The sequence below is a fragment of the Bombina bombina genome, chromosome 8 (assembly GCF_027579735.1).
Source record: "Bombina bombina isolate aBomBom1 chromosome 8, aBomBom1.pri, whole genome shotgun sequence".
NCBI classification, from domain to species: Eukaryota; Metazoa; Chordata; class Amphibia; order Anura; family Bombinatoridae; genus Bombina; species Bombina bombina.
This window is the reverse complement of record NC_069506.1, coordinates 192,539,225-192,566,073: the sequence shown is the minus strand read 5'-3', so window position 1 is coordinate 192,566,073 and position 26,849 is coordinate 192,539,225. Positions and strand designations below refer to the sequence as shown.

The following is a 26,849-nucleotide window of genomic DNA, read 5'->3' as shown; positions in this document are numbered from 1 at the left end:
TCATCCTGCCTATATCTTTCCGCCTCTAGTTCTTCTTCCAAGAGTAATCTCCAAGATTCTGAAGGAATGCTCGTTTGTTCTGCTGGTAGCTCCGGCATGGCCTCACAGGTTTTGGTATGCGGATCTTGTCCGGATGGCCTCTTGCCAACCGTGGACTCTTCCGTTAAGACCAGACCTTCTGTCTCAAGGTCCTTTTTTCCATCAGGATCTGAAATCCTTAAATTTAAAGGTATGGAGTTTGAACGCTTGATTCTTGGTTAAAGAGGTTTCTCTGACTCTGTGATTAATACTATGTTACAGGCTCGTAAATCTGTATCCAGAGAGATATATTATAGAGTCTGGAAGACTTATATTTCTTGGTGTCTTTCTCATCATTTTTCTTGGCATTCTTTTAGAATACCGAGAATATTACAGTTTCTTCAGGATGGTTTAGATAAGGGTTTGTCCGCAAGTTCCTTGAAAGGACAAATCTCTGCTCTTTCTGTTCTTTTTCACAGAAAGATTGCTATTCTTCCTGATATTCATTGTTTTGTACAAGCTTTGGTTCGTATAAAGCCTGTCATTAAGTCAATTTCTCCTCCTTGGAGTTTGAATTTGGTTCTGGGGGCTCTTCAAGCTCCTCCTTTTGAACCTATGCATTCATTGGACATTAAATTACTTTCTTGGAAAGTTTTGTTCCTTTTGGCCATCTCTTCTGCCAGAAGAGTTTCTGAATTATCTGCTCTTTTTTGTGAGTCTCCTTTTCTGATTTTTCATCAGGATAAGGCGGTGTTGCGAACTTCTTTTCAATTTTTTACCTAAGTTGTGAATTCCAACAACATTAGTAGAGACATTGTGGTTCCTTCATTATGTCCTAATCCTAAGAATTCTAAGGAGAAATCGTTGCATTCTTTGGATGTTGTTAGAGCTTTGAAATATTATGTTGAAGCTACTAAGCCTTTCCGAAAGACTTCTAGTTTATTTGTTATCTTTTCCGGTTCTAGAAAGGCCAGAAAACTTCTGCCATTTCTTTGGCATCTTGGTTGAAATCTTTAATTCATCTTGCCTATGTTGAGTCGGGTAAAACTCCGCCTCAGAGGATTACAGCTCATTCTACTAGGTCAGTTTCTACTTCCTGGGCATTTAGGAATGAAGCTTCGGTTGATCAGATTTGCAAAGCGACAACTTGGTCCTCTTTGCATACTTTTACCAAATTCTACCATTTTGATGTATTTTCTTCTTCTGAAGCAGTTTTTGGTAGAAAAGTACTTCAGGCAGCGGTTTCAGTTTGAATCTTCTGCTTATGTTTTTCATTAAACTTTATTTTGGGTGTGGATTATTTTCAGCAGGAATTGGCTGTCTTTATTTTATCCCTCCCTCTCTAGTGACTCTTGTGTGGTAAGATCCACATCTTGGGTAGTCATTATCCCATACGTCACTAGCTCATGGACTCTTGCTAATTACATGAAAGAAAACATAATTTATGTAAGAACTTACCTGATAAATTCATTTCTTTCATATTAGCAAGAGTCCATGAGGCCCGCCCTTTTTTGTGGTGGTTTTGATTTTTTTGTATAAAGCACAATTATTCCAATTCCTTATTTTATATGCTTTCGCACTTTTTTCTTATCACCCCACTTCTTGGCTATTCGTTAAACTGAATTGTGGGTGTGGTGAGGGGTGTATTTATAGGCATTTTAAGGTTTGGGAAACTTTGCCCCTCCTGGTAGGAATGTATATCCCATACGTCACTAGCTCATGGACTCTTGCTAATATGAAAGAAATGAATTTATCAGGTAAGTTCTTACATAAATTATGTTTTTAGATGCTGGTTAGTACTCTGGGTTACAGGAGGAGGAGGGGTGGATCTTGTTCTCCCATTTTGTTTTTCCCCTTCCTTTTTTTTTTTGGTTACATTTTTTTTTTTTTCTCTTTTCTTCTTTCTTTTTTATTTAGTTTTGAAAATTAGCCATTCTATTACTTTATCGTAGTCTCTATTGGATTCAGAAATATTATTAACATTTTCATGACTGCCTAAAATTGTTTTTTGTATTGATACATCAACAATTTATGTTGGTCTTGCGAGACCTTGATCGTCCTGCGAGACGTGTATATGCATAACAGATGTTACTTTCTTTGTTTGTATTTTGATTTATTCTGTTACTTAAATGGCTATGTCTAATAAAGATATTTAAAAAAAAAAAAAAAAGAACAATGGAAAATTAAAATTTTAATATCTCTCTCTGTCTAACGTCCTACTAGGTGTGTGGGATTTGTTACCAGTTTTGAATGTTTCAGTATAGGATGGGATACAACAGGCACATTTAGCTATTTCAAATCACAAAATCAAGGTAAAGGAACTATCTGTAAAAAACACATTACTTTTCAGCAGGCGAAATTGATCATTGGGAGAACAGAAAAGGAGAAATTACACTGGCCCTTTAATATCCAATCTCTACAACATTTTTATTGCAATTTATTAAATGTTTTGCTTTACATGATGTGATATAACTGATTGTTATACATCCACATTAGAAATAACACCACTGTATTGTTTAATAGATGAGCCAATAGGGAACTTAGTCTTGCAAAGCACACAATAAATATTACTAGTTTTGCTTGTAGATTTCCTTATCTTTCTTATCTGATACCCGAGCGGGTGGATCTTTATCCTGTTGCACAGTAGATAGCAACTACTTAGGATAGGAATTTTCATAAATAAATGATCAGATCTCCCATCTGCCCCTATTTGACAGGGACAGTACCTAATTTTAATATCTGTCCCTCTGAAATAGCCATATGTCTATATTTGCAGAATTTGACTTAGCCCCGTCCATAGACTGCCCATACATACCTACAAAATGCCAGGAACACCCACATACTACCCATACACACCCATTATCATGTAACCACCATTTAACATGGCTTCACCCACCTTTATGAGATATATGTCAGACAGTGGGAAGGATATATATTAAATGGTGGGAGAATTAATAGTGGGAGAATTGAAAAGTAAAGTGGAAAAGTAAGAAGAGAGATAAAGAAAACAAAACAATAGGAAAGCAAGAATTGGGGACAGCTTAAAGGAGGAACCTTGGAAATATACTCAAACAGGGCCGGATTTCCCATTAGGCACAGTAGGCATGTGCCTACAGGCGCCTTGCAGTGAGGGGCGCCTGCCTGTCAGTAAAAAAAAAAAAAAAAAAAATTTTTTTTTTTTTTTTTTTTTTTTTTTAGAGGGCATTTATTTTAGTAAGTACAAAGTTGAGTGTTTCATTGGGAATATGTTACAGCAGTTGAGGGAGCCATGAAGGAGAGAGGGGCAAAGATTAAAACTAAACTCCTCCCATTTTCACCAGGCATGTTTAGTTTCACTTTTATTTTATGTACTTCTGTTGCCTCACACAGCCAAGCTCCATGCTGATGTGGTGCAGAAACTTTTTGTTGAGGAATGAAAGCTTCAGAACAGGTTAGGACTGTACAAGGCTTCTAATGCTGCCTAGAATGAAAACATAACAAGCAGAGCACTTTAATCCCTTGGCTACCAGAGAGGGTTGCAGTGTATTCACTTGTTATATGCTGTATTCCTTTTTTATAGCCAGGAGTTTAAATTCTGCTTCAGGATGAATGTTTTTGTTCTATAAAGGCCTTGGAGGTGTGGAGGTTATGTGGGACTAGCTGCTCTGCTCTTTATTACAATCTGCCAATTGCGATTTACAGCCTTTAGGGCACTTTGACATCAAAGTTTGTAGACTGTAAGGCTGTAAAATGTGTATGTGTGTAAACCACTCACATGGCATATTTGTTTGTATGTATGTATATGTATGTATATATATATATATATATATATATATATATACACACACACATCACACACACACACACATATATATACACATACACACACATCACACATACACACACATATATATATATATATATATATATATATATATATATATATATATATATATATATACACACACACATCACATTAAAAATTGTTAATCTGTTCTTTTATCAAGTAAGTGTGGTATTTTTGTATTGTGGTAAATTGAATTTCTAAATTCTAATTTTAAACACATTTGTTGACCCCTGGATTACATATAATCTACAACATTCCATGTTTTCCATTGAGAGCAACATCATATTATACTTATATTTCAGAACAAAATAAATGTAACATCTGTGTGTATTTGTACCAAAAATATCAGAGTTTACAAGATTTTTTTCATGTAGTAAAAAAAAATACCTACATTTTATATTTTCTTCCACTGGCTGCACAGGTTGTTGATGGTGATGAGCTTGCATGCTGCTAGTTTTAATATTGCTATTGTTTACACAAAACTATGTTTAACTCCAACAAAATAGTCAAAGTCATCTCCAGAAAATCAATACACTAGTGGCTTGTCAATAAACATGTCCTATGAGCCCATCTGGGTCTGCACAGATGTGTATTGCTGTCTCAGAACTGACATTGACAATGTGTTTAACTCTTTTGCAAGAGGCTAACACACTTCTGTGCAAGCACTAGTGCAATAATAAAATGCCCATCAAACTGTTACTTTTTATGTCCCTTTAAATAGGGTTTTCTTTAGAATATTTTACATTAAAAGTTTAACATGATTTGTTTTTGTTATACATAATAGAAATGGTATGGCCATTTGAGTCAAGTGAATATTGATTTTTGGTGTAGCTTCAATTACAACAAATATTGCAATTGGTGTGTGTATTTGTGTATCTCCATAAAAGGGAAAATGTAATTTTACATCTAATATTTATTTTTAGTTGTCCTAAATAATAATAAAAAAAAGTCCTCATTTTTTCCACTTTTTTTCTGGGGGGGTGGGGGGGACGCTTCAGTTTTTTGTGCCTACAGCCACCTGAGATGTAAATCCGGCCCTGTACTCAAAGGGATATGTTTGAGGGCTATAAAATCCATTGGAGAAAATAAATATTCTAAATTTCAATGGCCTTTTGGAATAGACTGACTTTGTTCCTTATGTTGTATCCAAGCTACTGAAATTCCCTTCAAAAGAATGTCCGCAATACAATGAGTTAATGAGAGAGACCAGCGAGCAACCTGAATATCATGACAAGATGGACAGCTGGAAGGTAAGACCTGTGAGGTACATAATCTACTTTAGAGATGTGTATAATGGGTGTGGTTAAAGCCAGATACTATTGAATACATTTGTGTTTAACCTGGATCCTGATAAATATATCTATTTGTGAACCACATTCAAATCTTGTCAAATTTATGTTCAATTTATACTAGAACATCAATATCCATGTTATTTATTTTACCTCAAAATACTTGTCTCTTAATAGATACCCATCTGATTTACACATCCACATCCAAGTCTTTTTACTCAAAAATATCTAGATCCTGTCATAATCATGTCCAGCTTGCTCCAAAATACAGATCCAAGACCTTTTACATAAACACATTCAGATCCTACCTCGTCATTATGCACAAAACACGTAGATGCTTCTGGATCCACCCATGCCTAATTTACAGACATACCAGCATGTCATTTCTTTCCAATAGCACGGAGAGTCCACAAATACATTCTAATTACTAGTGAGAATTCAACTCATGGCCACCAGGAGGAGGCAAAGAACACCCCAGCAAAGCTGTTAAGTATTACTCCCACTTCCCATAAACCCCCAGTCATTATTTTCCTTGTACATCAGGAGGATGTGCGAAGATGGTTTCTTAAGATATTAATCCTTTAATGGGTACTTTTCCCTGCAAGCAAGGATTGGGGATATGCTGTGTCCATATAATCCTCTTTAGTAAGAGTAATGGTGGCTTTTCTCAGTTGGAAGACAGCGAGGTAGTCCTTGCTTCTCTTCCAACATTTATGCTACCTCTATATAGAAAACCAGGGTTAGTTGCTTTTCTTTTTCTACAGGTCCCTGTCAGAGGTCGGCTGAGTCTGTCATACCTGAGAAGCTGTTTCCTGCCCTGCAGCGGGATCCACAGGTAAGTGCTCTTGCCTTCTAGGTTAGAAGGATTCAGCACTTTTGAGGTTAATACCTCAGTGGACATAAAATGGTACATAATTATCTCTTTATTTGGGGATATAATTAAGGGCAGCACTGACATGGCACTGTAACTGCAAGCAAGAGTAAGGGGTTAATAGATTCCCCCTTTTGGTTTGAGGCTGGCTAGGAGAGAGGGATAATGGTCACTTGTTGGGCTGAGTGTATTTTGCCCTTATAGTGATTTTTTGTGTGTTGGGTATGTTTTTAGGACTATATGCCCTACGGACATTTCTTTATTATACTTTTAGTGTAGACAGCGCAGCATAACTTGCGCACTTTTCTTATGTGGCACAGTTAGATTTTCTATGTTGCTTACACTTCACAGCTGGCTTGGAGAGCGGAGCATCTTCCCAGCTTCGGAATGGGGTGATTGGTGATCATCGATTATCTTCTGGCAGTTCAGTGGGCAATTTCTAGTCTAAGGAGCGATACTAATTAGACTCTTTAGTTAGATTTGACTTCCTGGTCACCAGAGAGGTAAGTCTCCTCAGCAAGGCTGGGGTTATAGCAGTGCCATTTGTTAAGGGTTTTTATTTCTATCCACATTTTTGTTTTAAAATATAAGGAGTAATGTTTGAGATCTTTGCTAAGGATTTAGATCTTATAATGTATTGCTCTTGGGAACCAATTTTTAGCATTATGAACTCTGATAAAAAATTTAGCTTTGTCTTTTGACAAATGTTTGTATTGTTTTTAAGCTCAGAGTATTCCTCCTGTGCTGTTTTGTTCCACATGTGTAAATAAAATGTTATTGTCTAAAAATAAAGATACCCTCTCAGAGCCATCTGTCTCTCAGGATAATGTTGTCTGTGACATGCCTCAACTTTCTCCTCAGACGTCCCAAGCTTCGGCAGTTTCACAAGCAGTGCCCTGCGGTTCCTCTCAACATGTTCCTGGTGTTGTATATTTACCAGGTGATTTTGCTGCGCAACTGACTTCTGCAGTCTCTGCAGCTCTTAGTGCCTTACCTATTGCTGGTAAGAGGAAAAGAAAATCTAAGAATATTTCTAAAACAAGTAGTACTGATTCCGCCAAGGCTGCTTTGGTCAGTCTATCTCAGTTATCTGAGGAGGATCACCTCTTAGTGGCTTCTGAGGGTGAGATCTCTGATTCTGTATCTGCTGTTGCTAGTACAGCGGACTCAGAGGAGGACAATTTTATATTTAAGCTTGAACACCTCCATTTACTTTTGAAAGAGGTTTTAGCTACTGTGGAGGACTTCGAAACTACAGTCACAGAGACTCCTAAAAAGGCTAATAAACTTAACATAGTATTTGATGTCAAACCCAAATCTGTGGAAGTATTTCCTGTTCCACATCGCATGACTGACATTATATCTCAGGAATGGGAGAAACCTTTTTCCCCCATCTCCTGTTTTTAAAAATAAGCTTCCTGTTTCTGACTCTGCAAGATCTTTGGCGCACTGTTCCTAAAGTAGAGGGCGCTATATCCACCTTAGCCAAAAGAACCACTATTCCTCTAGAGGATAGTTCCTCCTTTAAGGACCCTATGGATAGGAAACTGGAAGGTCACTTAAGAAAGATGTTTCTACACCAGGGTCTACAATGGCAACCTGTTGCTAGTATTGCGACAGTTGCTGGTGCGGCCTCTTATTGGTGCGACTCCTTGTCTGATCTGATTTCGGAGGAGACTACAATAGAGGAGATCCAGGATAGGTTCAAGGCTTTAAAGCTGGCTAATACCTTTATCTGTGATGCCAGCATGCAAGTAGTTTGTTTGGGGGAAAAGATTTCTAGCTTTGCCGTTCGATCTTGCAGAGCCCTGTTTCTAAAGTCTTGGTCTGCTGACGTGACATCCAAGTCTAAACTTCTGTCTTTGCCCTTTAAGGACAAGACTTTATTTGATCCTAGCTGAAATCATTTCCACAGTTACTGGTGGAAAGGGAGCCTTTCTTCCACAGGACTCAAGGAATTGCAGTGGCTCTGTAACTGGACGATATCTTGGTTCTGGCGCCATCTTTTCATTTAGCAAAATCCCATACGGATTCTCTGTTGTCGATTCTCTGCTCTCACGGTGGAAGGTGAATATGGAAAAGAGTTCTTTGGTGCCAAATACAAGGGTATGCTTTTTAGGAACAATCATAGATTCAATCTCCATGAAGATTTTCTTGACGGAGGTCAGAAAATCCAAACTTCTTGCTGCCTGTCTTTCCCTTCAGTCCTCTGTCTGTCCATCAGTGGCACTATGTATGAAAGTCATTGGTTTAATGGTGGCTTCCATGGACATTATTCCTTTTATTCGTTTCCCTCTGAGACCTTTTTTTTTTTTTTTGTTCAAAGAAATAATTTATTAAAAATACCAGTTGATTTACATTCCTCATGTAACATGTACCTTCAATAGACACTTATGTGTAAAAAAAAAAAAAAATAATCCTGCAGTCACTCAGTGGAACAAATTTGAACCATATGGGACAAAAACTCAAGAAAGTAAAAAATTTAAAATGTAGCTTCTTAATGAGAAAATTCCCCAAGTTTTTTTTTTCAGTACCATATAGTTAAACCAAATGTTCGCTGATGACACCATAAAAAGTGTAATTTGTTTTATAAATATCAGTAGCTACATGTGATAAGATCAGAAGGGTTAAAGTTACCAGTCTGCTATTAACCACTGTTTCTAACAATTAACACAATACAATATTAAGATGCTTGCCTCATCTTATATCATGACAGGATAAGACATTATTACAATAACCATAAACTAGAGTGGTATTGATATGGCAAAGTAAACAGTTAAAGAAAAGGAAGCAAAGTCATTAAAACATGAAATCCTTTGTGTATAGATATCAAGCAAATAATTTAGCTCCCAAGACTGTGGCAATGTTGTATAGCAAAGGCTGTGGGATATTTTTTTTTTTAAAGTATAAAATAAAAGTGAGCACAACTGTACTCAGTTTTTAGTCAATATTTCTGCTGCCAGAAAGGAGAACCATATATTGTGTAGCCATCTCTGGCAGCCAAAGGGTTAAGAGAAAGGTTTTTCCCAGGATCCATTTCTATAGTTAATAGCTACAATCCGAGCATCTGATGTGTGATAAATGCTGCAAATTTAGGTATCAATCAACAGCAATCTGCTAATCTGATTAAAAGCCTTGACAAATGACTGGTGTTGGTTGCAAATAACTGCTACACATATAGGAATGATGGAATATCCAACAGTCTTCGGGTCAGCTCTTGTGCATGAATATAGAAACAGGAAAACCTGAAAGTATGGGATAAGGAAGACTGTGGCCCACAGCTAAAATTGACAAGCTTTTAACGAATGTGTCCATGTGCCCGCTTTGTAGGGCTCTTGAGGCTGAACATGCTCCAGGGCAAGTTTGTTGTATGTATAATTAATTTCAAAAACATAGTAAAAGGCAGCCGCGCTTAGCAAGAGATAGAGACTTACACCAATCCATCCCATCCTCTGGCGGAAATTCATCATACTCCATGCTCCTTTCTCCGGATTTGACCAGATACTTCCGGGGTGTGAAATCACATGTCAAGTTTCCGGTACCACCCTCGAATCTGAAAGTAACCAAACAGGCGACCCCCATCTAAGACCTTTACAGTTATGCATGTTCAGACAATGGAATGGAGACCACTCGGACCTCTCTAAGAATAGTCTTAGACATCCAGACAAGAGATTATCTGTCCTGGTGGTTCTTTCAGGACAATCTGTCCCATGGCACATGCTTCCTGAGACCATCTTGGGAGATTGTGACCACGAATGCCAGCCTTTTGGGCTGGGGAGCAGTTTGGGGTTCCTTAAGAGCTCAGGGACTTTGGACTCCAAATCCTAGAGTTGAGAGTAATCTTCAGTGCACTGATAGCTTGGCCTCAACTGAGTTTGTTCCGGTTTATCAGATTCCAATCAGACAACATTACTTCGGTGGTGTATATCAACCACCAGGGAGGAACTCGGAGCTCCTTAGCTATGAAGGAGGTGACTTGCATTCTTCAGTGGGCAGAGTCTCACAATTGCCACATATCTGCCCAGCTTGGCCTTGCAGAATTTGGTTTGTGGATCTGGTAAAGATGTCGTCCTTTCCCCCATGAAAATTGCCTCTGAGGAAGGACCTTCTACTTCAGGGTCCTTTTCTTTATCCAAACCTAGATTCTCTGAAGCTGACCGCTTGGAGATTGAATGCCTAGTCTTGTCTAGACGAGGTTTTTCTAATAAGGTGATTGATACTATGATTCAGGCTCGTAAGCCGGTAACTTGCAAGATCTACCACAAAGTATGGAGTACATACTTTCTCTGGTGTGAATCTAGGGGTTTCTCTTGGGGTCAGGTGAGAGTTCCCCGCATTCTGTCCTTTCTTCAGGAGGGCCTGGAGAAGGGCTTGTCTGTCAGTACTCTGAAAGGCCAGATCTTTGCCCTTTCGATTCTTTTGCATAAACGTCTGGCCGACTTACCAGATGTTCATTCTTTTGTTCAGGCCTTAGTCAGAATCAGGCCTGTTTTAAGTCTGTTGCTCCTACATGGTTCCTTAATCTTGTTCTTAGGGTTCTGCAGCAGGCTCTGTTTGAGCCTATGCACTCTGTTGATATTAAATTATTATCTTGGAAGGTTTTGTTTCTTCTCGCTATTTCTTCTGCTCGTAGAGTTTTAGAGCTTTGACTCTGCAGTGTGATCCCCCTTACCTTATTTTTCATGCAGATAAGGCGGTCCTTCATACCAAATTGGGATTTCATCCTAAGGTGGTGTCGGACCGCAATATTAATCAGGAAATTGACGTTCCTTCGTTCTGTCCTAATCCTTCTTCTCATAAGGAACGCCTGTTGCATAACCTGGATGTTGTGCGTGCTCTGAAGTTCTATCTGCAGGCAACTAGAGATTTTCGACAATCTACTGCCCTTTTTAGTTGTATTCTCTGATAAATGTAAGGTCCAGAAGGCCACTTCTTCTACTGTTGCCTTTTGGTTGAGAGGTTTGATTCGGTTGGCTTATGAGACAGCTGGACAACAGCCTCCTCAGAGGATTACAGCTCATTCCACTAGGGCTGTCCCTTCTTTCTGGGCCTTTAAAAATAAGGCTTCTGTGGAACAGATCTGCAAGGCGGCCACTTGGTCCTCGTTGCATACTTTTTCCAAATTCAATGTTTTTGCTTCAGCTGAGGCTTCTTTTGGGAGGAAAGTTCTTCAAGCGGTGGTGCCTTCTGTTTAGGTCCGTCTGTCTTGTTCTCCCTCCCTTCCATTCTGTATCCTCTAAATTGGGTATTGGTTCCCACTAGTAATCAGAATGGATTTGTGGACTCTCCATGCCATTGGAAAGAAAACAAAATGTATGGTTACCTAATAAATTATTTTCTTTCCTGGCATGGAGAGTCCACAACCTGTCCTTATGTTAATCTTAAGACGACTTTGGTCATTTTCTAAACCTCAGGCACCTCTATAACCTTTGTGTCCACTTCTCTTTCCATATTCCTTCGGCTGAATTGCTGGGGGTTTATGGGAAGTTGGAATGATTCTTAACAGCTTTTGCTGGGGTGTTCTTTGCCTCCTTCTGGTGGCCAGGAGTTGAATTCCCACTAGTAATTAGAATGGATTCATGGACTCTCAATGCCAGGAAAGAAAATAATTTATCAGGTAAGCATACATTTTGTTTTTGCATGTAAATAGATCCTGGGGCTCATTTATGAAGCTGTGAGTTCAGCTTCTAAACCCTTATGACGCAGTCTTAATATGAGCCAGCAAACCACAATTTAAGAAGCAGCAATCTTAAGACCGCTACTTCTTAAAGGGACATGGAACAGACATTTTTATTTTCTATCATGATTCAGATAGGACATACAATTTCAAACAACTTTCTAATTTACTTCTATTAATTTTGCTTTGTTGCTTTGGTATCCTTTTTTAAGCATCAGCAATGCACTCTTGAGAGCTGGCTTAACACATCAGGTGAGCCAATGACCAGAGACATATATATGCAGCCACCAATCATCAGCTAGCTCCCAGTCATGCTTTGCTGTTTCTGAGCCTACCTAGATATTTTCAGCAAAGGATGGCAAGAGAACGAAGCATATTCGATAATAGAAGTAAATTGGAAAGCTATTAAAATTACATGCTGTATGTGAATCATGAAAGAAAAGTTTTGGGTTTCATATTCTTTTAACATCTCCACCACCTCAGAGATGGCAGATTAAAATCATGCCGGATGGACTGCTAGATTGCAAAATGAGAACTCTTGTGCAATCTTTAATTTTGCTAGCCAGTGCTGATTGACATTGGTAATTAACAAGGTTCCCAAACAAGGAAGAAGGAAGCCCCTTCTTAAATTCTAAACACTATCATATTTTGTTTTACAGTCTTTCAAATTCTGCTGGATCCAAGCCTTTCTCACGCTAAATAACCTCTGGATCCTCTCTGATCCAATTCATCACAACATATCTGCCTGGAGTATTGTAGAACTTTGACTTAAATTTACCCTAATTCAAGTCTTTTTTGTTGTCTTTAAAGCTTGATTTACAAGAATACAGCATATTAATTTGCTGCATATGTATGAGATTCACTGCTCTTAGATATAGGACGTTATTTGTTTACTGTGCTGTATAATATGCATATATACAGGATCTAGTTTTGTTTGAATGTTTTGACATGCACCCTGCATAATTTGTGTGCTGTGACATTAAGCCACTGATGTGACATAATCTAAATATGTTTTGTACGTATCTGGCACATCTAAATGTGTTCATGTGTATAAAAACTGTCTTTCTTAAGTTCAGTTAAGTTCCCAAAAGAAGAAAAATAAAAGGGAAACTAAAGTTTCATGAATCAGATAGATCATGTAGTTAATAAACAACAACAACAAAAACTTGTAAATTGACTTCCATTATCAAATGTACTTCTTTCTCTATATATCTTGTGTTGAAGAGAATACCTAGGTAGGCTCAGGAGCATACGTATGTCTTAAGTGCAGCAGTGTTTACAACAATGTTAGTAACAATGTTATACATTGTTGCAGACACTGCTTCCATAACGTCCTCAAGACATATGTACGCTCCAAAACACATCTTTTACAGCTGCTGGTTTACAGTAGCTATTTTGCAGACAGAAGAATTTGTAAAAGAGCTAGTGCAAACAAACAATTAGAAAAGTGCAGCTACTCATTCTCTAAAGTGTTAAAAGTCTTTGGATATATTACCTGTGGTGTGTTAACTATTGCATGAGCGATAAGAGGTATATTGCGGCTCTTTGCGACGGAAGTAGCACATGTATTGCGAGTTGAAACTAATTTTTTGTTTCATTCTCTTGCTATGCTTTGTTGAAGAAGCAGCAATGCATTATTGGGGGCTAGTTAACACTTGGGATGAGCCAATAAGATGATGCATATATGTGCAGCCACCAATCAGCAGCTCCTGAGCCTAATAGGTATCCTATTCAACAAATGATATTGAGAACAAAGCAAATTAAATAATAGAAGTAAACTGGAAAGTGTTTAAAATTCACATGCTTTTTCTGAATCATGAAAGAAAAAAATTGGGTTTCAGGGTTTCATGTACCTTTAATTACAATGCCAACAACTCCATCTAGTGGCCCAATTTTTTTTTGACGAAGCTAGTTTGTGTTTAAACTGGGAAGGCCCTTCAGCTAAAAGATTAATGGGGTGTAAAGGGGTGTTATTAGAATGAAGTAAATAAAGTCAAGAACTCAGAGGGCAATTAGTGAAGTGCAGGGCTAAATTCTATAATCTGAAATGGATCTGTTGATTTTAGTGCAGTTAATCTCTTTTACAATAGAACTAAAAATGATACTTTAGATGTGTGAAGCAATATTCTACTCTAATTCGTGACCCCAGCTACCAGCCGCAGCACAAGAGACACAGATATAATGTTTATAGTCTATAGAAAGGAAAGAGCAAAAAAAAAATGTTGCCCTGACTGCAATATAGTTCTAAGAGCTTGGTATAAAGGGAGGATCGTGTTTCTCTGAATACTGTAATGTAAAATTCAAGATTGCCCTCTGAGGGATTAATAAACTATGCTATAGCATTACTTCATACGGACTCTTATGTCAGCAGAAATAGAACATATTTTAAAGGATAACTGTGTGGAATATAACCACTGAAAATAAGATGGCGACTACAAGTTTCTATTGAAAGGATTCTTATATTGAATTTTAACATTACTTAAACTGTAAATCGTGAACCCACTGTATTGCAACATTGTATCTGTTTAGGAGACCCTTAAACAAGATTTCTCCTTTGTGATCAGCTTTTTATTAGGGATAGAAACTTGAAGTCGCTATCTTGTTTTCAGTGCCTGCCAAAATGGAATCAGTGCTTGAACAAATAATACAATTAAATATTGTCAAAAACAATACTTGTCAAAGTTGAAAAGCGACCATGTAGAAAAATAGTGTATAGTCTGCCCATCCTGACAATATTAAAGATTCAATCAGATGGTTTAGCAGTGGTGCAGAGGGAAACGGATTACTATAGTTGCACATTTGACTTTCATGGGAAATCTTCTTTTAAAACCGGTTTTAAATTGCCAGTGATGTTAGTGACAATCACAACAGTGAGAGTGTGACTTCAAACAAATAAAAATTAATCAAATAAATAAAAAAAAATAAAACTTGCCATTTATAGATGTTTGGGTCCTGAAGTGACTTTTCCTGCAGATCCCCTTAACTACAGGAAATCACATACTCAACTCATATACATATGTAACTGTGTGCCCTGTCCACTATATACAGCCTCTCCAATAGGGATGAATGAAGTTTAAATGAATCAATACCATATATGTTAATAGAACTCTTCAATGTCTCCTGTGGCCAATTCTGAGAGTTTTGCACATGTGCGAGATAATAGACTGTTTGCAAATAACAATGAAATAGTTTTAAAGATGTTCAAAATTCCCTTTTAAATACTTATGAAGTGCCTATAGGTGAAAAGTAAAAAACAGAATTTATGCTTACCTGATAAATTACTTTCTCCAACGGTGTGTCCGGTCCACGGCGTCATCCATTACTTGTGGGATATTCTCCTCCCCTACAGGGAAAGGCAAGGAGAGCACACAGCAAGAGCTGTCCATATAGCTCCCCCTCTGGCTCCGCCCCCCAGTCATTCGACCGACGGTTAGGAGAAAAAGGAGAAAACTATAGGGTGCCGTGGTGACTGTAGTGTATAAAGAAAAAGAAAATTTTTTCAAACCTGATTAAAAAACCAGGGCGGGCCGTGGACCGGACACACCATTGGAGAAAGTAATTTATCAGGTAAGCATAAATTCTGTTTTCTCCAACATTGGTGTGTCTGGTCCACGGCGTCATCCATTACTTGTGGGAACCAATACCAAAGCTTTAGGACACAGATGAAGGGAGGGAGCAAATCAGGTTACCTAAACAGAAGGCACCATGGCTTGCAAAACCTTTCTCCCAAAAACAGCCTCCGAAGAAGCAAAAATATCAAATTTGTAAAATTTGGCAAAAGTGTGCAGAGAAGACCAAGTCGCTGCCTTACATATCTGATTAACAGAAGCCTCGTTCTTGAAGGCCCATGTGGAAGCCACAGCCCTAGTGGAGTGAGCTGTGATTCGTTCAGGAGGCTGCCGTCCTGCAGTCTCATAAGCCAATCGGATAATGCTTTTCAGCCAGAAAGAAAGAGAGGTAGCAATAGCTTTTTGTCCTCTCCTCTTACCAGAGTAAACGACAAACAAGGATGATGTTTGTCTAAAATTCTTTGTTGCTTCTAAATAGAACTTTAAAGCACGGACTACATCTAAATTGTGTAACCAACGTTCCTTCTTTGAAACTGGATTCGGGCACAGAGAAGGAACAACTATTTCCTGGTTAATATTCTTGTTGGAAACAACTTTTGGAAGAAAACCAGGCTTGGTACGCAAAATAACCTTATCTGAATGGAACACCAGATAGGGTGGATCACACTACAAAGCAGATAATTCAGAAACTCTTCTAGCAGAAGAAATAGCAACCAAAAACAGAACTTTCCAAGATAGCAACTTGATATCTATGGAATGTAAGGGTTCAAACGGAACCCCCTGAAGAACTGAAAGAACTAAATTTAGACTCCAAGGAGGAGTCAAGGGTCTGTAAACAGGTTTGATTCTGACCAAAGCCTGTACAAAAGCTTGTACCTCTGGCACAGCTGCCAGTCGTTTGTATAACATGACAGATAAAGCAGAAATCTGTCCTTTTAGAGAACTCGTTGACGATCCCTTATCCAAACCTTCTTGGAGAAAGGAGAGGATCTTAGGAATTTAAATCTTCCTCCAGGAGAATCCCTTGGATTCACATCAACAGATATATCTTTTCCATACTTTATAGTAAATCTTTCTAGACACAGGTTTTCTGGCTTGGACCAGAGTATCTATCACTGAATCTGAAAACCCACGCTTGGATAAAATCAAACATTCAATTTCCAAGCAGTCAGCTGCAGAGAAATTAGATTTGGATGTTCGAATGGACCTTGTACTAGAAGATCCTGTCTCAAAGGTAGCTTCCATGGTGGAGCCAATGACATATTCACCAGGTCTGTATACCAAGTCCTGCGCGGCCACGCAGGAGCTATCAGAATCACCGAGGCCTTCTCCTGTTTGATCCTGGCTACAAGCCTGGGAAGGAGAGGGAACGGTGGAAACGCATAAGCTAGGTTGAGCGACCAAGGCGCCACTAATGCATCCACTAGAGTGGCCTTGGGATCCCTGGATCTGGACCCGTAGCAAGGAACCTTGAAGTTCTGACGAGATGCCATCAGATCCATGTCTGGAATGCCCCATAATTGAGTCAACTGGGCAAACACCTCCGGGTGGAGTTCCCACTCCCCCGGATAGAAAATCTGACGACTCAGATAATCCGCCTCCCAGTTGTCTACTCCTGGGATGTGGATTGCAGATAGGTGGCAGGAGTGATCCTCCGCCCATTTGATGATCTCGGATACCTCTCTCATCGCCAAGGAACTCCTTTTTCCTCCCTGATGGTTGATGTAAGCTACAGTCGTCATGTTATCTGACTGGAATCTTATGTATCCAGCCTTCGCTAGATGAGGCCAAGCCCGGAGAGTATTGAATATCGCTCTCAGTTCTAGGATGTTGATCGGGAGAAGAGACTCTTCCCGAGACCATAAACCCTGAGTTTTCAGGGAATCCCAGACCGCGCCCCAGCCTGATAGACTGGCGTCGGTCGTGACAATGACCCACTTTGGTCTGTAGAAACTCATTCCCTGAGACAGGTGATCCTGTCTACTGGAGCATGCACAGTTGTAATGGTCTTAAATGAATTTGAGCAAAAGGAACTATGTCCATTGCTGCAACCATCAACCCTACTACTACCATGCACTGAGCTATGGAAGACTGCAGAATAGAGAGAAGAACTTGACAAGCGTTTAGAAGCTTTGACTTTCTGACTTCTGTCAGGAAGATCTTCATTTCAAAAGAATCTATTATTGTTCCCAAAAAGGAAACTCTTGTCGACGGAGACAGGGAACTCTTTTCTATGTTCACCTTCCACCCGTGAGATCTGAGAAAGGCTAGAACAATGTCTGTATGAGCCTTTGCCTTGGAAAGAGACGACGCTTGCATTAGAATGTCATCCAGATAAGGTGCCACTGCAATGCCCCTTGGTCCTAGAACCGCTAGAAGGGACCCGAGCACCTTTGTGAAAATTCTGGGAGCAGTGGCTAGTCCGAATGGGACAGCCACGAACTGATAATGTTTGTCCAGAAAGGCGAACCTTAGGAACTGATGATGATCTTTGTGGATAGGAATATGTAGATACGCATCCTTTAAATCCACGGTAGTCATATATTGACCCTCCTGGATTGTAGGTAAAATTGTTCGAATTGTTTCCATTTTGAACGATGGAACTCTGAGAAATTTGTTTAGAATTTTTAAATCCAGAAAGTTTTTTGGGAACTACAAACAGATTTGAGTAAAAACCCCTGAACTTGTTCCACAGTTGGAACTGGGTGTATCACTCCCATCTTTAACAGGTCTTCTACACAATGTAAGAATGCCTGTCTACTTATTTGGTTTGAAGATAAGTGAGAAATGTGGAACCTTCCCCTTGGGGGTAGTTCCTTGAATTCTAGAAGATAACCCTGAGAGACTATTTCTAGTGTCCAGGGATCCTGAACATCTCTTGCCCAGGCCTGAGCAAAGAGAGAGAGTCTGCCCCCTACTAGATCCGGTCCCGGATCGGGGGCTACCCCTTCATGCTGTCTTGGTAGCAGCAGCAGGCTTCTTGGCCTGTTTACCCTTATTCCAGCCTTGCATTGGTTTCCAAGCTGGTTTAGTCTGGGAAGCGTTACCCTCTTGTCTAGAGGCTGCCGAGTTAGAAGCCGGTCCGTTCCTGAAATTGCGAAAGGAACGAAAATTGGACTTATTCTTAGCCTTGAAAGGCCTATCCTGTGGGAGGGCATGGCCCTTTCCCCCAGTGATGTCTGAAATAATTTCTTTCAATTCTGGCCCATAAAGGGTCTTACCTTTGAAAGGGATATTAAGCAATTTTGTCTTGGAAGATACATCCGCCGACCAAGACTTTAGCCAGAGCGCTCTGCGCGCCACAATTGCAAACCCTGATTTTTTTGCCGCTAATCTCGCTAACTGCAAAGCGGCGTCTAAAATAAAGGAATTAGCTAACTTAAGTGCGTGAATTCTGTCCATGACTTCCTCATAAGGAGTCTCCCTACTGAGCGACTTTTCCAGTTCCTCGAACCAGAACCACGCCGCTGTAGTGACAGGAATAATGCACAAAATAGGTTGAAGGAGGTAACCTTGCTGTACAAAAATCTTTTTAAGCAAACCCTCCAATTTTTTATCCATAGGATCTTTGAAAGCACAATTGTCCTCAATGGGAATGGTCGTGCGTTTGGCTAGTGTAGAAACCGCCCCCTCGACCTTAGGGACTGTTTGCCATATGTCCTTCCTGGGGTCGACCATAGGGAACAATTTCTTAAATATAGGAGGAGGGACAAAAGGTATGCCTGGCTTCTCCCACTCCTTATTCACTATGTCCGCCACCCATTTAGGTATCGGAAAGGCATCAGGGTGCACCGGGACCTCTAGGAACTTGTCCATCTTGCACAAGTTTTCTGGGATGACCAGATTGTCACAATCATCCAGAGTAGATAGCACCTCCTTAAGTAATGCGCTGAGATGCTCTGATTTAAATTTAAATGTCACAACATCAGGTTCTGCCTGCTGAGAAATTCTTCCTGTATCAGAAATTTCTCCATCTGAGAAACCCTCCCTCACTGCCACTTCAGACTGGTGTGAGGGTATGACAGAAAAATTATCATCAGCGCCCTCCTGCTCTACAGTGTTTAAAACAGAGCAATCACGCTTTCTCTGAAATGCTGGCATTTTGGATAAAATATTAGCTATGGAGTTGCTACTTGTTCAGAGCGGCAAGGAGAATGACTGGGGGGCGGAGCCAGAGGGGGAGCTATATGGACAGCTCTTGCTGTGTGCTCTCCTTGCCTTTCCCTGTAGGGGAGGAGAATATCCCACAAGTAATGGATGACGCCGTGGACCGGACACACCAATGTTGGAGAAACTGGCTTTAAATAGTGACTTGAAAATGCCCCAAATCCAATACTTGCATCATACTGTACAAATTTTGTTGGACTTATGCTCGACTACGATAGAGAAGAGATATTTGATGGGACTTCCCCTTCTGCCTTATAGTCACCAAAGATGGCTCTACACACCTCTACAAGGGACAACAGGATTTGGACTCTTTCACAAAAGGTCTAGGCCATTCAATAGAAGAAAAACGTACGGACCCCATACAGTACACCCTCAACTCCTCCCTGAGGAACAGCTGAAAACTAAGGAACTCTCTCTCATATGCCACAAAGTCCACCACAGAAAACACAGACAGGACACCTACCTCTCCTCAATCGAATCCTGATGAAAGGTTACCTGAATTATCTAATACAAGAAGGTGGTGAGATAATAACTTTTAGTACAATAATTATTCTTCACATAGAGTTCTGGACAGTGAAACAATGTTAGATCTCTTATCCATGAGCAAACTACACACATATGGTTTTTATGTATATAGTATTCTTCTACTTAGACTTACCCGATGATTAGCCGTTAATTATTATGTCTTAAAGTTTATAACCATATATCTCTGCTCATATTCTGTTTAATTTAATGTTTTGATGCAATAACCTCTGCAAAGTGAATATAGCTTAAAGGGACACTGAAATGTTTTCTTTCGTGATTCAGATAGAGCATGCAATTTTAAGCAACTTTCTAATTTACTCCTATTATCAATTTTTCTTTGTTCACTTGCTATCTTTATTTGAAAAAGAAGGCATCTAAGCTTCTTTTTTGGTTCAGAACTTTTTTTTTATTGGTGGATGAATTTATCCACCAATCATCAAGAATAACCCAGATTATTCACCAAAAATGGGCTGGCGTCTAAACTTACATTCTTGCATTTCAAATAAAGATACCAAGAGAATGAAGAAAATTTGGTAATAGGAGTAAATAAGAAAGTTGCTTAAAATTGCATGCTCTATCTGAATCACGAAAGAAAAAAATTGGGTTCAGTGCTCCTTTAAATATAAGGCTCTCAGAAATGAAGCATCTTCATGCCCAAAATTACTCACGGATGAGTAATTAGTCAAAACATTCTTAACTTCATAACTATACACCCTTTTGCATCTCAAACAGTTTAAAATGTAATGTCTTCCCTGTCAAACAGGGACTGTACAATTTGACGTAATACTGCAATTCTTTTAGCATTATAGGCACTTACCTGCTCAAAAAAAAAAAAAGGAAAAAATAAATCTATTTTTTTTATTAATTACCACTCACAAGTTACCAGTTAACACATGGTTAAGTTTATAATTTATATGTCTACTAGATCTACCCGTTACAACTGGTGTATTTAATGATTAGTAGCATTATACTCCTACTATTCTCAGTATTATTTATTTGAATAGTTGATATAGTAAGGTTGAAAGTTTCTTCTGCTTAACACTCGTCCCACGTGATAGGAGACTGTTCTCTTATCGTCTGTAATACTTGTTATGTTTAATATGTTTTTATGTTTTTTATTTGTTTATTTTGTTATCCTGTTTAATATGTTGACAACACCGCTCGTAAGATCATTCTTAAATACTCAGATCCCCAAACACGACCCCTTCAAACAAGTAAACTCCTAAAGTTTCTTCAATATAACGTAACCTCACCCATCAAATAATGCTTGCTACGCAAAAAAACAAATTTTATCCCTTTGAGCAATTAACACTAAAGGTCTGAATAGCCCAAACAAGCGCAATGTGGTCCTAAGGGACTTTAAGCACCAAAAGGGTGATATCATATTCCTTCAAGAGACCCACTTTATTTTAGGGAGGGAACCTAAGACATATCAATACAAATTCGGGGATTCCTACTATGATCCCATAAAGTAAAGAAAAATGGCGTTGGAATTTTATTTAGGAAAAACATACCATTTAAACTTTCCAAAAAAATTAGAGACACAGAAGGCCGTTATCTAATCCTCACGGGCACACTATACAATAGTCAGGTTACCCTAGTGAACGTATTCATGCCAAACTCTAATCAAGACGCGTTTTTTAAGAAACTCACCAACATACTCCTAGAAGAATGTAAAGGATCACTTATAGTCTGTGGAGATTTTAACATTACACTCAACCCAACCTTAGACACTTTTACAGGCTCTTCCTATATTTCTCTGAATCAATAATAGACTGAAAACTTATCTTAAAAATTTAGTACTACAAGACATATGGAGAATTACACATCCAGAAGTTAGGTCATATACTTTTTATTCTTCTACACACAACAGCCACTCACGTATTGATTATATTATGATGGATGTCACCAGTCTCACTACAGTTAAAATTATAACTATTCTACCCAGAGTTTGGTCCGATCATTCTATGATTACATGCACCCTAGCATGGCCTACAACACCACTCACAGCATACCAATGGAAACTGGATGAGGAAATATTAAATGACCCACTCTACTACATAAAAGTTGAAAAAACACTTATAGAATACTTTGATCTCAATACAGGTACAGTACAGGATGACAAAATATTATGGGAGGCCAATAAGGGAGTACTTAAGGGTGAACTCATGAGTATCAAAACCCACCAAAGTCTACAATAGATTTTTTATTTTTTTAAAAGATACATAATCCCTTTATTACCCATTCCCCAGTTTTGCATACCCAACACAGTTATATTAATATACTTTTTACCTCTATGATTACCTTGTATCTAAGAACCTTCTGACAGCCCCCTGATCACATTGGTCACACTGTGACTATTTATTATCTATTGACTTGCTTTTAGCATTGTGTTGTGCTAAATCTTAAATAACTTTCTGTGTCTGAACACAGTGTTATCTATATGGCCCACGTGAACTATCAAGTCTTTTGTTGTGAAAAGCAATTTAAAAACCATGTGATTATAGGCAGCCCTCAAGGGCTTAGAAATTAGTATATGAGCCTACCTAGGTTTAGTTTCAACTAAGAATTCCAAGAGAAAAAAAGCAAATTTGATGATAAAAGTAAATTGGAAAGTTGATTCAAATTACATGTCCTATCTGAATAATGAAAGTTTAATTTTGACTAGACTGTCCCTTTAAATAAAACAAAACTCAAGATTACTATACTTGTTCCGAGCTCTACCGATCAAAATCCCACATAGGGAACTAGAAGTGCTGCAATCCGAATTAATTAGATTTGTACGGGGACATAAAACCGCTAGAGTAGCTGCGCATGTACTCAAACAGCATACACAATTGGGGGGGTGTCGGAGTGCCTAACTTACTAGATTATTACCAGGCAGCTAGGTTAGCTCAAATCACACTATTAGGTAAAAACTGCAGTGATCTCACATGGCCAAACATAGAGGGAGATATAAGGGGAGTAGACAAGCCGGCAGATATCATATGGAACCCTTCCTTCACAGCAGCTAAATTAAGACATAAACTAAAAATCACAGAAGACTCCAGACAACTGTGGAAGTCTTTAACAGAGTTGCTACATTTAATTCCCATACAGACTTTAGTTATACCATTAAGGGTGCTTTCAAAGACAAGTTTCTAAATGGGAGAATAAGGGATTGTATAGGGTGACAGACTTTCTAGAGAGAGGTAGTATACTGACATACACGCAACTGAGAGGATAAGCTTCAGCCAGAAACATTGCCCTGGCTTTTATATCTTCAAATTTCTAATGTTATCAGCAAATACAGACAGGGCAACACAACAGCACCATACACCACTTTAGAACAACTCATTATAATACCGAGCAGGAAAAAAAAAAATAACGCAATTATATTTGGCCATACAGGAAGCTAAAAATAAAACAAAATTGGGGCTTTTTGATAAATGGGAACAAGATCTAGGAGAGTCTCATGATAGACAGGATTGGCTGCAGATTTTTTCCAAGATGAGGAAGGGACTAACAGGAGCAGACCTTATTGAAAATTCAATTAAAACAGCTTATAGGTGGTATCTTACACCTTTAAAGACCTCGCACTACACTCCTCAAGGTAATAGATTATGTTATCGTCGTTGTGCAGAGATAGGAACATACATCCATATGTGGTGGGACTGCCCGAAGATAAAGCCTACATGGGATAAGCTTACATATTTATTTAGAACAATACTGGATGATTCCTTTGAACTTCCAGCCTCTCAGGCCTTGCAAAATATTCCTCAGGATTCTTTAAATTCACTCACTAACAAATGGGTTAATATAATGTGCACGGCCACTAGAATCTGCATAGCTAGACGATGGAAGGTAGGGGCTCCAGATTGGTCTGAAGTTATACACAAGATAGGAGATATATACAGTATGTCTGAATCTGCGGCTTGGATACAGGGTACATCTGAACGATTTCAGCTCATGTGGATCCATTGGATTATGAATAAGGGGAAATATGAAACACTAAATAGGCCTATTCTAGTAGAAATGTGATTGGATTCATAAGGCTCTATGAGCTCATTAAAAATGTTATAGTCCTATGACTTTAAGGTGTGTAGTAATTATATACTGCTTACAGGTTGGTTGATGCTCGACGGTATGAGTTATGAGTTAATAGTTGAAAGTTCTTAGTTTATTTCTGGGTTTAGTTCTAAAAGCACAAATGCAGGGGAGGGGGAAATAAAAAAATAAATAAATGCAAGAGTTAAGGTTGGAGGATGTGATTTTAGTTGATACATCTTATTCAGTCTACTTAGAAGTATGTATGATACTGGACTTTAGCTTCCTACTGCATTATACAGCTTTCTTGTTTCCCAGAAGTGTCATCTCATGGACTATACCGTACCGGTATTATGAGTTATACCACTAGCTGAAAACTAAATGTGAGCAAGCATATTGTATTGTGATTTTGTGATGAATAAGATTTGCAATAATAAAAAATTATTTCAACTAAATAAAACAAAACTAAAGGAAATCTTAGACAAAAGCAAAGAACTAGAATTAACTGAACAACTAGACCCCCATAATTCTGCCACTAGGGAGGAATTAGAAACTCAAAGAAACAAAGTGAAAACCCTTCTAACCTATGAAAACAAGACACAAGCACTTAAATTGCAGCAAATTTATTATGATGGGGACAACAAATGTAGCCGAATTTTTCTACGCAAATTAAAACATAGAACAAATAAATCTTTTATGCTAGAAATAAAAGGCAAACTCAATCTAAAACATTCCACAACTGAACAAATAGCCAAATCTTTTAGGACTTACTACGAATCTTTATATAACTTAGTATTTCCAGGCATAGAACCAGGACACAATAATGGCCAGACCAAACAACAGAGAATAAAAAACTATTTAGATCATTTAAAATTTCCCCAAATTTCTAGAGACCAAGCTAACTCTCTTAACAAATCTTTTAGTAAAGAAGAACTAGAAAAAACTATAGGAGACTTGCCATCTGGTAAAGCCCCAGGTCCAGATGGCTTCACCAATTATTATTATAAAAAATTTAAAGAACACTTAATCCCACATCTCTTATGTCTCTACAACTCCCTATCAGAAAATACCACGTTTCCCAAACAAGTGCTAGAGGCACATATCTCTGTTATCCCTAAGCCAGGGAAAAGCCCAGATAAAGTAGAAAACTTTAGGCCTATTTCCCTCCTAAACTCTGATGTAAAGATTTATGCAAAACTTTTAGCCAAAAGAATTAACGAAATCTTACCTGATATTATAGTAAATCACACAGTTTGTTTCATACCCTCTAGAGAAGCTAGGGACAATACAATTAGGGCTCTTCATGTTATAGAACATGCGTCAAACTAAACAACTCACACTGGTTATAGTGTCAACAGTCGCGGAGAAGGCCTTCGACCGTGTCTGTTGGCATTTTCTCAAATCAGTATTAGCAAGATTCGGTTTAGACAATTCATTTATTTCTGAAATATTTGCCTTATATGTCAACCCATACGCTAAAGTCAGAATAAATGGGACCCTCTCTCAACCTTTTTCTATCACAAATGGCACCAGTCAAGGGTGTCCCTTGTCACCTTTGCTCTTCGGATGCCTAGTGGAAGCATTAGCCATACAGGTACAAACCCTCCCGATCCCCCTTACCATCATCCTTCCTTACTACTCTACAAAACCAAATTTTTGAATATATCTGGAGCAAAAAAACTGCCAGAATTAATAAACACATTATGTGTGTACCATATGCTTTAAGGGTCCCTAACCTTACCAAATACAGACAAGCAATCTTTTTACAAAGAATTTTATATTGGTTTTCTAACTTTGATAAAAAAGCCTGGGTACACCTGGAACATGATATATCTGGTAATACACATCTTGGCGCCCTATGCTGGGGTCCTAAAATCACCAAACTAAACTCTACAGAGTACACCTCAATCCTCAATCACATTAGAAACTTATAACGTATGGGAAAAACTATTGAAAGAATACCCACTTCTTTCTAGCAGACCATCCCCACTAACTCCCCTTACAGATAACCATGAATTTTTACCAGGGCTGGGCCACATAGGATATTTAACCAAGAAGTCACACTCTCTAATGGTATACCACCTGGAAAATTAACAAAGATGGTACACAGTAGATGAACTATAAGAACAAGGGCTCTATATATATGTATATATATTAAGACATTATTTTGCAAATCAGATAATTAAGGTGTTTATATCAGAAAAAAATATCCTTCACTGTATGATAGTTTGTCAGTAGGTAGTTGTTTAACCTTAAACATCTTCTTTGGTGACTGACAGTTATTTAAGCAAAATATCTGCTTGGATAAATATGTAATGAATATACAAACTGGCCTTTAAAAGTACTTAAAAAATACAACAGTAGTTATGATAGGTTTAGGAATTGTATCCTAGGGGATAAAGTCACATGATACAATGATAATAAAGTATATACTTGTATTGTTTCTGAATGTATTAAATGCATACAACATATTTTCAGTTGTGTTTTAAGTCACATAGTTGTATAGATTCAGCAATAAATACTTATTCTTTGCATGTATGACAGATAGACAAACAGTAAATGTACAAGTATTTAGTGACTAATCCGTTTAAGTATTTTAATGCCTAATGAAGATGTATTGAAGGGAGAAAGGCATATGCTGTTTCACAGTGGTCACGTTGTAGTGCACATTGCACTGTGTAGTCTGTGTGAGTCTCAATCACGCAGTGGAGCCAGGAAGAATACCACATTCCCTCTCAGTCCAGGCCAGGCTGCGCAAGTGAGCTCCGCCTCCACTGTCACCACGTCATGCGCACCCACATACAATCCCATAGGATAGCAATAGCCGGGCCAGCCATTTAAGTCATTAGTAATTGGTTGATTTAGCCACCTGGCCCTATGT

The 26,849-nt window shown here is 38.5% G+C and overlaps 1 protein-coding gene and 1 pseudogene across 1 annotated transcript in view; one reads left to right on the top strand and one right to left on the bottom strand.

Annotated features, from left to right (window-relative positions):
- The window catches only part of LOC128638691 (testicular acid phosphatase homolog), a 259,980-nt gene that overhangs the window by 158,428 nt on the left and 74,703 nt on the right, over positions 1-26,849 (top strand). Inside the window, exon 5 of the mRNA XM_053690813.1 lies at positions 4,996-5,094. Coding sequence (XP_053546788.1) covers positions 4,996-5,094 — 99 coding nt within the window. The remainder of the gene's footprint in view (positions 1-4,995; positions 5,095-26,849) is intronic.
- Positions 9,097-9,477, bottom strand: LOC128638692 (lysosomal enzyme trafficking factor-like; annotated as a pseudogene).